At 44.3% G+C, this 13,025-nt stretch overlaps 1 protein-coding gene across 1 annotated transcript in view; it reads right to left on the bottom strand.

Moving 5' to 3' along the window:
* PUSL1 (pseudouridylate synthase-like 1) overlaps nucleotides 1-12,970 on the bottom strand; it is a gene marked incomplete at its 5' end in the record, with an annotated part of 20,711 nt that extends 7,741 nt beyond the window's left edge. The window contains 4 exons of the mRNA XM_010188712.1: nucleotides 61-234; nucleotides 2,359-2,508; nucleotides 5,556-5,743; nucleotides 12,913-12,970. Coding sequence (XP_010187014.1) covers nucleotides 61-234; nucleotides 2,359-2,508; nucleotides 5,556-5,743; nucleotides 12,913-12,970 — 570 coding nt within the window. The remainder of the gene's footprint in view (nucleotides 1-60; nucleotides 235-2,358; nucleotides 2,509-5,555; nucleotides 5,744-12,912) is intronic.
* Between the last annotated feature and the right edge of the window lie 55 nt (nucleotides 12,971-13,025).

The raw sequence follows: 13,025 nt of genomic DNA, 5'->3' as shown, positions 1-13,025 counted from the left end.
TCCTGCTCATCTTTCTCCCTGAGGACACTGGGAAGGAGAGGGAAAGAAACATCCTCTCACCTGTGCTCATAGTGGTGGGATAGGAAACCAGAAGAGGGTTGGATGTCTGCCTGGAGGATGGTTCTGATGGGAGACTGAAACGGTGTTTCGGAGTTAACTGAGCGAAAGGTGCTGAAGTCATGGGTTCCCAGCAGGAACTGTGCTGCATCCTGCATGGCAGGCACATTCAGGTAGCTGAAATTAAACATGCGGAGCAAAAGGAAAGGAGCATCAGATGAGACCACGTATGTCAGGTGGGTCACAGTCCAATTGATTGATGAGAAGCTTAAACCCGGCACACGGATTCCACATCGCAGCACTGCAAAAGCATGTTTTGCAAGATGGGAGTTTGTCTTGTAATGGCCCAAACTACAAACCAAGATGCCAAGTGACATGAGGTCTGAAGGTATTCAGAACCAAACCTACCCAAACCTTTATGCTGCTGTGCTTCTTATAATAGTTGAATTGAAATAACTACTCAAACTGCTGGCTAGAGCATAGGGCAAGAGAACCAAAATCCTTTGCAGTATCTGGATCTTATAAACTGGAAAAGATGTTGGCAGGTAAGAAAATATCAAACACTTTGATGGTTTTCCAAACCTTAGATTTGCAATAGCTAGAAAACGAAATTAGGAAGTAACAGAAATGGAAGGGGTGAGCAAACTGTCAGAGATAAACCCAGCGTAAACCCAAGGTGGAGATGCAAAAGAAAGGGCCAAGGGTGAAACTCAGGATATCAAGTGTCCTTCAGATTTCTTCATCTGAAGTATCTAGGTTTGTTCAAAATAGTCTCAAGCAAAGGAATTTCAACAGATTTATGGATACATTTGCTGAACAGATGCTTATTTTTACTCTATTTTTGTAAATTCCTCTTAAGAAGAGCCTGCGCAAGTATGCATGATCTATGGCTGAAGTTTCTCAGATTGTAACAGGAGCCAAATTGTTTCTCAATAAAACAAACTAAAAAAACCCCAAAGATATTTTTCCAATACCATTAAATTTTTTCACTGCATTCAAGAAGAAAGACTAGTGCTTACAGAATCCTGGTCACACTGAGAAGCACTGATGGCACCTAGCTGGCAATTGAGATGCCTACAGAAGTTTAAGGTGTATTATGTGCTTTATACACCAGACATGCTCAGTAGTGAACACACTGTGAGCTTCTCCACAACGTTAGCAGTCCAAATATCCCACCTTTCAGTAAGAAACCTCCCATTCAGAATTTCTAATACATTCACCCTGTCCTTTATGTGGTATTGCCATTTGAGAAAATTAACCACAGTTAATTAAATGCTATTTCACAAAGCCCAAGATTAAGGCACATGGCACACGTAACATCTAATTCTGCAATTTCATATTTATTTTTTCTTTCTACAGCCCACAGAAAATCAGCAATTTAATGTTAGGAGAACATTTGGCTAAACAGTTTGGCTACAAACCTGTTTTTCTACGGTGTTGTGGAAAACTGCAGTTTTCTTGAATGTATGTTTATCTCAGTACAACGTACACTCAAGGACAATAACAAATTAGCTTCTGGGTTCTGTTTGTTTTTCCTCACCCACTGTTTATGGTGTCCTGTTTGTTGGTTTTTTTAAACGGCACTGAATTTGTTTTTCTTCCCTTGCATATACAAGCAATGATTTGTTATGACTCAGTGGCTACTCCAAGAATGCGAGTGCATATTGAGCTAGATACACTGGTTTGTTATTGTAGGGTTGCTCAGAGTCATTGGCTCTCCTTATTCAAGCACACAGGCACTCAGGGAATAAGGGAGCAGATTTACATGCAGCCACTACCAGAAATAGGACTAGGGGGAAAAAATAAAATAAAACAAAGAATTCTCAGCCTTTACTCTTTTCACTCTTGACTGCCTGCATGGTCACACCTAAAATTCTGAGATCTGCCATGCAATGCATTTCTGCCTATCTGCATCATATCAGAGCACTGCTCCTTCAGCCAGCTGTCTGAATGGGTTTGCTGTGTGAACTGGCAAGGTCATCTGAGGAAACGCTCATCACTTCCATGGGGAGGGACACAAAGTTGTTGATGGTCTCTACTCGGAGTCATTTGAGTGTTTCAGCAGCGCTAAGCGTGCTTACCACAGGTACAACTGACAGCACAACCAAACAGAACTGCAAGTCTCAGGTCTTAGCAGACATAACTCAGTGCAGTTGCATTGATTTCAACAGGAAAATCTTGTGAGACCAGATTCACACTGACATGTGGAAATTACCCCCTCCCCACTTGGCCCCAGAAGTCAAGCCTTTCCAGAGTGCTCATGAGAGAGCTCCCCAGGGAGGACTAACAGAACACACTCACCCTCCCACAGGAGCCCAGCAGAGATCCTTTTCGAACACCGGTATTTCAGAATGATGAGCGCAGCCGATCAACAGCCGATAAATGTAGGTTCTCGACAGTGCAGAGAAGCGTGCGTGGAAGCTATTGGTCACTCGATAGGCATTCAAAATGCTGTTGGGACAGAAGAGAATGAGCAAGATGAAGAGAAATTTCATACACTAATTCAAAAGCTTTCACCTAGTCACCACATAGATGGGAACTGAAACATGCAATGGACTCTCTGAGAAACTGCACTTACAATTAACTAAATATTGTTTTCTCCTGACAGCCAGTGACAAACCAGTGAAGATTTGCACCTGTAGGATGCCACAGGCACTTGTCAAGTAGAAGGCAGCAGAAGAGCTTTGGCACCACCCCTGTCATCAAATACACGCAAAAACTAACTTTGACAAATGGCAACTGCCAGCGTGTGTTCTTTGCCGCACAGTGAAATCAAATACTTCACCCAGCCCACCAAATTGCACTGCATCTGGCTGTGGGCACGTGTTCTTAGCTGTGCTTAAGGTGAGAAGCAGCAAATTCCCAAAGCAAGCTGACTTCCTCCACCCCCAGCTGAGGAGCACCCCATTCCAACACTGTGCCCTTCTGCTTCTGCAGAACCATGGTCCCAGACACGAGTGGGAAGTACTCCCCCAACAACAGCTACCTCTGTGCTCCCTCTCAAAGGCAGCTATGCAGCTCATCGTAGCAGATGGAGACAGCTGAAACTAGGTCACTTCCCTCCCACCTCCCCCCCCACAACCTCCAAGACAGACAGGACTTTGCTGCAGCAGTGAAAATAAAGGTGCATCCCACCACTGCCTAGATTGAGTCTATCTGAAAACAGCAGAACGCTGCATGCAGGAGACCTCCTGAATACCCTCACGTTTCACATGTGCAGAAAACGGCTTTTGGGAATGTTCACGTCAACTCATCTTCCACTGACTTTGGGCAGTTAAATCAAGAAGCAGCTTTCTAGGCAGCTGAACTCCTCTGTTTTCTTCTATAAGTGGAAGGGAGAAAGTGCCTTGTTTCTCTAAGCCAATGCCACCATTACCATCAAACACTGACAGAAGTAGGGTAGCCAGAAGGGAGGGTATGAAGGTTTTCGGAGAAGAAAACATCCTTCTCTCTGGCAAGGGGAGAAACAGAGCTTCTCTGTTTCTGCACCTCCCCCAAAGTGTTATCATTGATGTGAACACGTCAGCAGAAGTTATCCCTGGATTTGATTTTCCCTTATCCCAGAGCACTGGCTACTCATCATACTGCAGGGAGCAGACAGCAAGGAGTCACTGTTACACAGGCAGAATCCTCTGCAGGCATTACTTTAGAGGATACCTCTCCTTAGAAAATAGCTTTTCTCCTGCTGTGTGCCTTTCTGTCTTTGGAGCTCAGCATAGTGAGGATAAGGGACTCAGGGCAGCCAAAAAATATGATACCATTTGGGACCAAGTAATAGGCAAACCTATTTATTTATTTTAAAAACATTGGTGCTTCAGGGACTTTTGCCAGCTCAAGTGCCTCTGGCTCACATCCCTTGACTGCAAAGGCTCAGACCACAGAGGAAGAAATTAAAGCTGAGCCACAGGCCTCCACAAAGATTTGCAAACAACAAGACTGGGCAATTTCTCCACTGCTATAAACTCTCAGTAGAAATGTAAATTACATCCTCCAGGCCTGTAATGGAGCTTGAACCCAGGACCTCCAGCCTCTTCTAATCACAATAATATAATTATTACATTTATTTTCCCCTGTCTACATGCCTCCACAAGCATTTAATCTATCTGGAGCTTCTCCTGTTAACATTGATGTGATTGTTATTAAAAAACCATCCTTTTATTCCCTCCGATAGAGTGATTCTTTCAGAAAAGCCTGTTTATGCTCACATGGTTCTCCAGTACAGGCATCCTTTCCTGCCTCTCCTAGCAGATGCAACTGCTACCACAGACTCTTTCTAGCTAGGAATGTCTTTCCAGCATTTATTCCAGCAGCATTTCAAACATAGGACATTTCAAACCTTGTTAGGATCCCATTTTCTGAAAGACCACTGGTAAATATATTCCTTAGCTTTTCAGCAGAGCCTGAGTTTCAGAGGAGATTGAAGGAAGAAAAGTCAGAAGACATCAATTAGCAGGAGGTGGGAGGAATCCCAGCCCTGTCTTGTCACCCAGACAGCTTTTACTGTGTGCTTACAAAACTGACACCAGGAATAGAAGGCAGGAGTCTACTGTATTACGATCCTTACTTAGGCAACAGCAAAGTCCTCCTAAAGTGACCTCACCTACGAAACACACTCTGATCTTTGTGAACAAGGTCCTTTCAAACATACTTGGCAAATCTAACAGACAGATCAGTTGATAGAAGAGATCCATCATGCTACAAAGGTGATTATTATTGCTGATGATACAGCCAGCCAGCTTGGAATCCTGTCTCCCTTCCAAGTTCTGTCGACAATAATGTGTTCTCACAAAGGTTCCTCTCTCCATCACCCCTTGCTTGCAACCACATGAAAGGACTGAGTTTTCTCTTCAGCATTAGGAGAGAATTCTTCCTGGCAAAGTCATATTTACAGAGGGAGAGGATCATTGCTGAATACGCTTAGACTCATGCTCATCACCAAGCTCCTTAATAGAAAGCAGCTGAACCATTTTTAAAAGGTTCAGCCCCAGGGAGGAAGGAGAAGTAGAGCTGACTGCATGCTGATAAACTCAGACTCTAACTGATCAGGACTGTGTTGCATTCTGTCAGAAGTTATCATCTCCCAATACGTACCTGTCAGATCTTGGCACAAGACAAAAAACCTTTCCTGCCTGCAAGATCCTGCTGCTGCCTCCTATTTGAGAGGGTCACTAGTTGTAAAACTTTCTTCAGCAGCAATCTCATTTGCTCTGGGACTGATCGGTCAAGGTATCCCCAAAGCTGGCTAAATAACTACGTATCTGTATGACCACCAGTATTGAAAATGGCAGGGTCACAACAGTAGTTTTAGCTCTCTAGAACTTATTCCATTAAAGCTAAACAACACAACTCACAAGTTACAAGCCTGAACTCAGGGAAAAAAGACCAAGATCCAGCAGCTGGCAACACACAGAACAGACTGAAGACAGGAGAGCGTTGCTGTATTTCCTCCCTTCTCCAACAAGGGTAAAATAAAAGGTTTTTACTTGGCTCCAACTCACCGGATTGGCTCAGGCTTCAGGTGGTAATTCAGAGAGTAGATGAGCTGTTTCTCACTAAAAGCCGGCTTCCCCGGTGCCCTCTGGATGTCAAGGTGAGCAGAGTTGCAGAGTGCATGGACGCCAGTATCTGTTCGGCTGGAGATGTAGAACTTGATGGGAACAATGGGGTTTAGCTTCTGTGCTGCCTTCTGAAAGTCAACATGAGAGGGATTCATGAATACAGGACTCGCCACAAGCTAGCTAGGAAAAAACATCCTCCTCCTTGCTGACTATATGCTTCCTTATTGTTCACACAGAAAAGTATTTGGGAGTTTTCCCAGGGGCTGCAAAGAAAGGCATGGAAAGGAGCCTGTTTGGGGAACTTCTAGCATCAGTGGCTTCTCCTCTTTTGTCCTGAAATCACCGCGAACAGAACATCCAGAATGCCACATGAGCTTCCTTATGTGGACAAAACAAAGTAAAAAATATTCAACTCCCCATCCTTTGCTTTGTATCATTGGGTGAGTGGGAAAGAAGACAGAGAATTACGCATTTAAATCCAAACACCACCCCTGCAATTTACTGCTAAGAACTGGACTCAGGTTGCCTCAGTAGCTTTGAAAAAGCTGCAGGAGCCAAGCCTTAAAGGGACAGAAAGAGCACGCAGTGATGTCTGAATGACATCAGCCAAGACGCCTGAAGGAGCGCAGGCTGCATCCTTTGCTTCCAGAGCAGGCCAGAATGGTGTAAAATACCGCAGCTTATTGCTGCAGGCAGATCTTTCCCATCCCCAACGGGAGCAGGGCTACAGAGGGCAACACATTTCCATTAATTGCTGAGAGCTGAGGAGGAGCCAGGGGACCAGATGAGTAGTAGCACAGCACTGATGTAATGCATTTATTAGTCCCACTGAGAAATATAAACAGACCTAAGAATCAAGGCACAGCTCTCACAAAACACACCAGTAGCTGAGGAGCTGACACCGAGCTATCCCAGCAGGTACAAGTAACCACTGGACAAACACACACCACTGGCAGTCACAAGATGGAATTTTCTTCTATTCACTGCATCCACAGTTGTATTAATGCAGGACTGGGCTACCCCTGGAGAATACTGAGGATCAGTACTGAGCTAGAGCTGCCTCGATATTCAGCTGATGTCTCTCTTACACTAAGGCCTCTGCCATAGCAAGAAAGGAAAAGCAAAGCAAAGAAAGGAAAAGGAAAGCAAAGCAGAAAAGGACAAACAATATTTACACCAGCAGAGTTCAAGCTTACTGGAACCAAAAGGCCCTAAAATTACACCACAGCTGAGATGTACTTTAAGAATTAGTTACCAAATTATATTGCAACAAGCTGAAACTTATTATTCTTAACGCCGAAGGGAAGGCCAGTGATTGAGATCCTTTAGGTTCTGCATATGGATTTTGGCAGGGATTTGCTGGATAATCCACCTGTGGCTAGGATTGTTGTTTCCCTTTCCCTGCTGTTCCTCTTCACACAGCCGGCTTTTATCCCCACCCTGTTTCTGCCTTTCCATTCTGCCCACTAACAAAGGGCTGAAAAAAACAACTGGGTGAATTACTACAGGCTCCTGCTGGGAAAGCAAATAAAACCTTGCTAAATGAGTCACTAACACAGTGACATTTAATCAAGACGCACACATTAAAAAAAGAGGGAGCCAAAGAGATGCTAACATGGTTAATTAGGTGCTATCTATTTAAGAGTCTGTCTAGAATGGCCTAAGTTTAGCAAAACCAGGGTGGGTCTTGGTAAAGGACAAACACTGGCAGGTCAGAAAACTTGTATTCCAGTACCTGCCTAACGCAATGTTAAAGCCATAGGTCTTGCCTACAGTAAGGTTTTAAAGTAGGTTGCTGGAGCACTGCGAAGTACAACTTTTTTCTCTGTGAGGACAGGCTCTTAGACAGAAAATCCAATGTAATCTGTTACAGGGAATGAGTGAAGCATATCCGAAAAAATGAAAAACAAGCAGCAGAAAACCAGATGAATGACTAGAAATTTCCTTCTCTTTCCCATCTCCTCTCCTGAGTAGTGAACCCAGCAGTGGTCTTTATTAGATTTTAATTTGGTACCAAGAGTCAATAAAGTTTGAGCTGCTGACTCACAAATGCCTTCCAGACTCCTACTATTCGAGCAGACAGGATTCTGGGCTCTCAGAAATGCACTGTTAAAATGCACAGGGAAGCAAGGAAACATGTAACTGAGCTGCAGGGGAAGGGTTAGGGCTTGGGAATGGCTTGGGAAACAGAACAAAAATGACCTGAGCCTTTTCCCCTTCCTAATCCTCCTATTTGGAGTTCACATGTGGTTACAATTAGCAAAGAAAATCTTTATTTATCACCCTTAAGCAGAGAGAAATTAAACAGTTTTCCGCAGCAGACCTTGGCTTGTGCCTCAGCACTTTGTCTTAAAGCAGGAGCTGCATTTTAAGAGCAAAGTTTCTGCAAAGACACATTTGGGTTTTCCAAGCTCCTCCCTTTTGCCACCCTCTTCTCCCCCTCCTTTCTCTTTAGGCAAAAAACCACCAGTGGGAACACAGTTGAGTGGGGGTAGAGGGAGAGAGAACATGGAAAACATCCTCCTTCCTTGTGATGGGCTTGGAGAAGTTCAGATGCAGCACTCCTTTGGATCCCACACTGCAACCCCTTTCAGGCACGGCATCTGAACAAAGCTGGATAACAGGAACACTGTGTGGATCTCTCCTCCTCTGCCAGCAGGCACTGAGTCCTGTTGGAGAGCACAAGAGGACTGCAGACTCCAAGGCAAACCGTGTTGTTTCACCCGCTCGGTCAGCCAGCGAATCCACAAAGGTACAGGACTGAACGCTGGGTTCAATAAATGGTATTGTCACAGCTGCCCTCCTCCTCCAGCACAATTTTCTCCCAGGCACACGTCTCTGGAGAGATGACTGAAGGATACATGTGCGGGGCACACAAGAAGGAATGTGATCACCGTCAACAAGAAATCTCAGCTTGTGAAAGCCGAGAGCTTTGTTTGTGGATTCTTCCTCCAACATAACAGGCACGCTGTTGCTAATATACTATCAACTGCTGCCTCCAGTTTCAGTTTCAGTATTCAGTTAAATCCCATCCTAATTAATCTCCTTCAAGAGAAAACTTCTGAACTGCTGAACTTCTTTGCAGGCGATTGAGAAATACTCCTTCACCTATGCAAACGTCTCATATCTGTACCATCCAGATGTCCTTTGAGCCTACAGGCAGCTGATGGGTTCCTCCTCTGGTGTCTGTGTACTTTAATCTGTTAATATCACCTACACTGAATTGCAAAAAAGATGCACTATTTACATTTAGTAATTGCTCAGATATCAACCAGTTTTTCCTGCCCTTTCAGAAAAAAAAAGCCCCTAAAACAAGCAGGGGTTCCTTTCATCTGAGGAACTCAAAACGCTTTACTGCTATTAATCCCAATCCCTACCCTGTTGGGTATCACCTATGGGTTCCTGTGGGGGAAGCTGAGGCAGAAGTGAAGCATTTTACCCATGGGCACTCGGCTAAAAAGCAATAGATACAGGAATAAAGGAGCTGGGTTGTCCTCCCATGTGCTCAGAGTTCAGACATCTCTGCTCCCTTCTTTAAGCCACAGAGCATACAAATATCCTTCTCTTTAGCAGGTGTTACAAACACTGAGGCCTTGGCTTGGCACCTGCTGGAGGCCTTTCACTAAGCCAGATCTCAGCCGTTTTAATTCAGTCTTTACTTGGGAAGTCCTAGTCTTTCCAGACAATCCTATTCCTGGAGCAGCAACAAGCATCCCATGGTATCAGCTTATACCCCTAACACCCTGCATACCAGCAATGCAGGGGAAAGTATTATTTGCATTTAGTAGGTCTGTTCTGCTAACAGGTTTCATTCACTAAGCACTTCCATATTTTCAATCACGCTGAAATTTCCACTGCTGCGTGCCAGAATGATATGGATCCACATTCCAGATTGCTATTATTACTCACAGCTCCGTTCTCTTCTCACTCTGTACAAATGCTGGAGATGTGAGATGGAGAACAGGCCCATTAATGTATACCACCTACAGCGGGAAAGCAAAAGTTCATCCATTTCTCTCCCTGAAGTCCAAATAAAACAAATCCTCAAGACACTCAGCCACCTACCTCCACAGAGCATCCGGGGGAAACCCCGAAAGAAACCTGTCAAATTGTGGATGGGTGTGTTCAAGAGAAAGTGCACATTACAATGTTTCTGAAAAAGAAGTGTCTATTTCTGTTTTACAGCAGCTGGATTGCTTCCTGGTTTCATCGTGCATGTGGTGTTAGTTGCACAGACACAAGGAACTGCGTTCTTTTGCCGAGGATGCTGCAGGATTTGTGAGTTGCTGTGTTCTACTAAATAATAACGTGCAAGCTTCTGGTTGGAAGTCATCACAGCCTCAGTGACTCCATGGGTGCTACGTCAACTGAAACTAACTAAAAGTCTAGCTCATTTCTAGTGGAACAGATAAAAGTTGCAGTGAAGGCCAGGAAGAAAAGGCTGAGAAAGCAGTTTCTACTGGAAGAAAGTGTTTCCTATGCCACTGAAATTATTATCCAAACAGGGGCTGACGATGACAGTTCTCTGTGTGCATTTTCCTTTATCTCTTCCCTTTTATTCTTTTTTTTGGGGGTGGGGGAGGCAGACATGACACAGGATTTTGTACCAAAGCTGCCTTGCACTGTAAGGAGTTTCTCCATGTTGTCTCTCTCTTCTCTCCTATGCCCCCTCTTCCTTCCTTGAGGAATAATATCTGGCCTTAGAGCAAGGCTGCTGGCTGAAGCAGAGCTTCACGTGGGCAAGATTAGTTTTGGGCAGCATTTACCAGCACAATGGGAAACAGCACGCTCAGGAGATGGTTCAAACCAAACATGAAAGGAAACTTAATTCTGTAGATCCTAGCAGGCCTCGCATATGGTGCCTGTTAGCACAAGCAACAGCTACTTACTTGAGCAAAAGGTGCAACATAGGAGATCCTCCTTTACATTTGCAGGAACTGAGACCAGAGCACAAACTCCTGCATCTTGTAAGTCTCCACCAGGAGCTGCAGGAAGCCAAGTCACAGGACTCAAACTTCCCCATCTGGGGAAGCAAGCTCTGGAATTTTGGTTTGGACCCATCACTAGCAAGCTGGGCTTCCAAGTGCTTCAAGACAAATACGCTGTCTCCAAGAAACAAAGAAAGCGTTGTCTGCAAAGCTCACCACCCTCAAAGATGCTTTAAAAGCTCCTTCAAGTATCTGCCTCTGTCCCCAAACTAAAGCAAGTCTCCATTGCTCCAGACAGTTGCAGGGCTCTGTTACATGTAAGTACTGAGGACTACAGAAGCATCCGTGGCCCATACGATGCAGTGCTTTGGGGGTGACAAAAGATCACAGACAGGACTTTTCCTCAGCCCCAGTCCAGCAATTACCCTGCATCACACAGAGAGCTGCAGTACACACAAACCAGTTTGTTACACTTTTAACACCCAACTGCCGAAACACAAGGTCTGCACCTCACAGGTTATTTGCACGTCTGTAACCACAAACGTCTGAACATATTTAGAATACAGTAAGGATCTCATTACAGATTTAATTTTGCCCTTGCCTTCAGTTGCCTTTCTGGCTTTGGAAAGTTGTGAAGTTCAAGGCTGCACAGAAACAGAGGAAGGAAGATAAATTCCTACAGGCCCCAGAAGTTTTCTATTAAAGCTGCTTTAAGACTTCCCATGTGGTTCTAATAGACACAGCCCTGCTCAGCAGTGCCCAGCATCAATACCACCACATGAAAGCAAAGCACATATCCCAGAACTGGCCTGCAAAGTGCTGATACTGTGAAAAGACAACACCAAATAGGTTTATCTTTTTCTTTTTCTTTTCTTCTTCTTTTCTCCTTTAATCACCCATCCTACCCACTCACCTATTAAAACAAGAAGTAACTCAGATAATGCAAAACAACTGCTGGGCTCACCCAAAGTCCGGCGCCTGGGGCTGAGACACTGGATGGTTCAGAGGATTAGATAAATGAGATATAAAGTCCTCTGGGGCTCTTCTTTCAAGATCTGCATAGTATTTATATACTTTCTCCACAACGGTCTCAGGCAAGAAGCCACACAAATACACCCTGAGAATGCTTATTCCAACCATAATTCATCACACTTTCCTTCTGCAGAGCAAGAGCACGCAGGAACTTATCACCCTCACTCAGTAAACCCAGGCACAGTGGGAATGTCTTGGCCACGGTCACAGAGCAGCTCTGCGGGACAGCAACTCTGCTCCTTCACACCACCAGGATTGCAGCTAATGGTAGGCACATCACCTTTAAACTGCTACAGTTTGTGATCTCGGGTTACAGAGTCTGACCAAAAATGAGAACTGAATAACAAAAAGGCATGATCTGACCCAAAGCAATCAGTTTCCACCTCTTCAGCAATCTCTTATCTTCTAAATGGACACACGCTTCATTTTGAACAACATTATGCTTCTAAGACAAGAGAGAGAAATAATGCAGCTTCGTTTTGATTCCTGCCTTGCACAGAAACTCCAGATTCACCAGCACAGCTCAAATGAATGCAGCTCAACAGCAGCTTATAATTAAATGACCTCCAGGTTACACAAATGTTCAGGTGTGCTGGGCATTTACTCTATGCAAGTGACCCACTTTCTACTTGCTGGCACAACAGTGGGTCTTTTACACTCCTATGGCATGCTCACACCAACCCAAATGGCACCTGGGTCTTGGAAGCCATTCACACCCTCTGGAAAATCCCTAAGAACGAGTGTGGTAACAGGATCACACATTTTGTCCCCAGTATATCAGAATCCCAGAAGAATGTAAACTAAGCATTTTTTAATTTGGAATAATGGATATATTACTGTGCTTGGTTCTGTGTTTAGAAACATCTACCAGAGACATCCTCTCCTGGGAGGACACACCATCCAATTTCTAAATCTATAAAGGACTTGCACACAAACTATAAGCAGAGCAGCTACACCTGCCCAGAACTGAGGCAGTGCTAAGAATGAGCAAAGCCACAAGTGCTAATGAACCTCACATGCTTAAGCACCTTCAGGTGGGCCAGCACCTGAGCAGGGGCTCTCAGAACCACAGCTCTGGGCTCAGAGGCCTCATTTTCAAGTCTCATTGAAGGGTTCACATCTTTATCAGGATTTCGATGTCTCTGACCTGTTTCTCCCACCTGTATACTGACATAATTTATAAAGCACGTTGTTTTGAATATTATGCATGTTTAGCACTATGCAAGTGTCTTTTATTGTCAATCTAAAAGTAGTATTTATCCTTGATAATATCTGTAGCTCAACTACGTGATCCTAGAAGTTTCATTTTAATGACAGTATGATTAGCAAGGACCTACCTCCAAATAATTCTGGACTCCAACCACTAACTGATCATTTGAAGTCTCCTGAACCCCACTGCAAAGCCAAACAAACACAATAGTTATTGATATGTGTCAAAACCCAAGGACTT

Source organism: Mesitornis unicolor, unplaced genomic scaffold, assembly GCF_000695765.1.
Source record: "Mesitornis unicolor isolate BGI_N332 unplaced genomic scaffold, ASM69576v1 scaffold4240, whole genome shotgun sequence".
NCBI classification, from domain to species: domain Eukaryota; kingdom Metazoa; phylum Chordata; class Aves; order Mesitornithiformes; family Mesitornithidae; genus Mesitornis; species Mesitornis unicolor.
The sequence above is the reverse complement of the archived record's forward strand: the minus strand, read 5'-3'. Positions and strand labels throughout refer to the sequence as shown.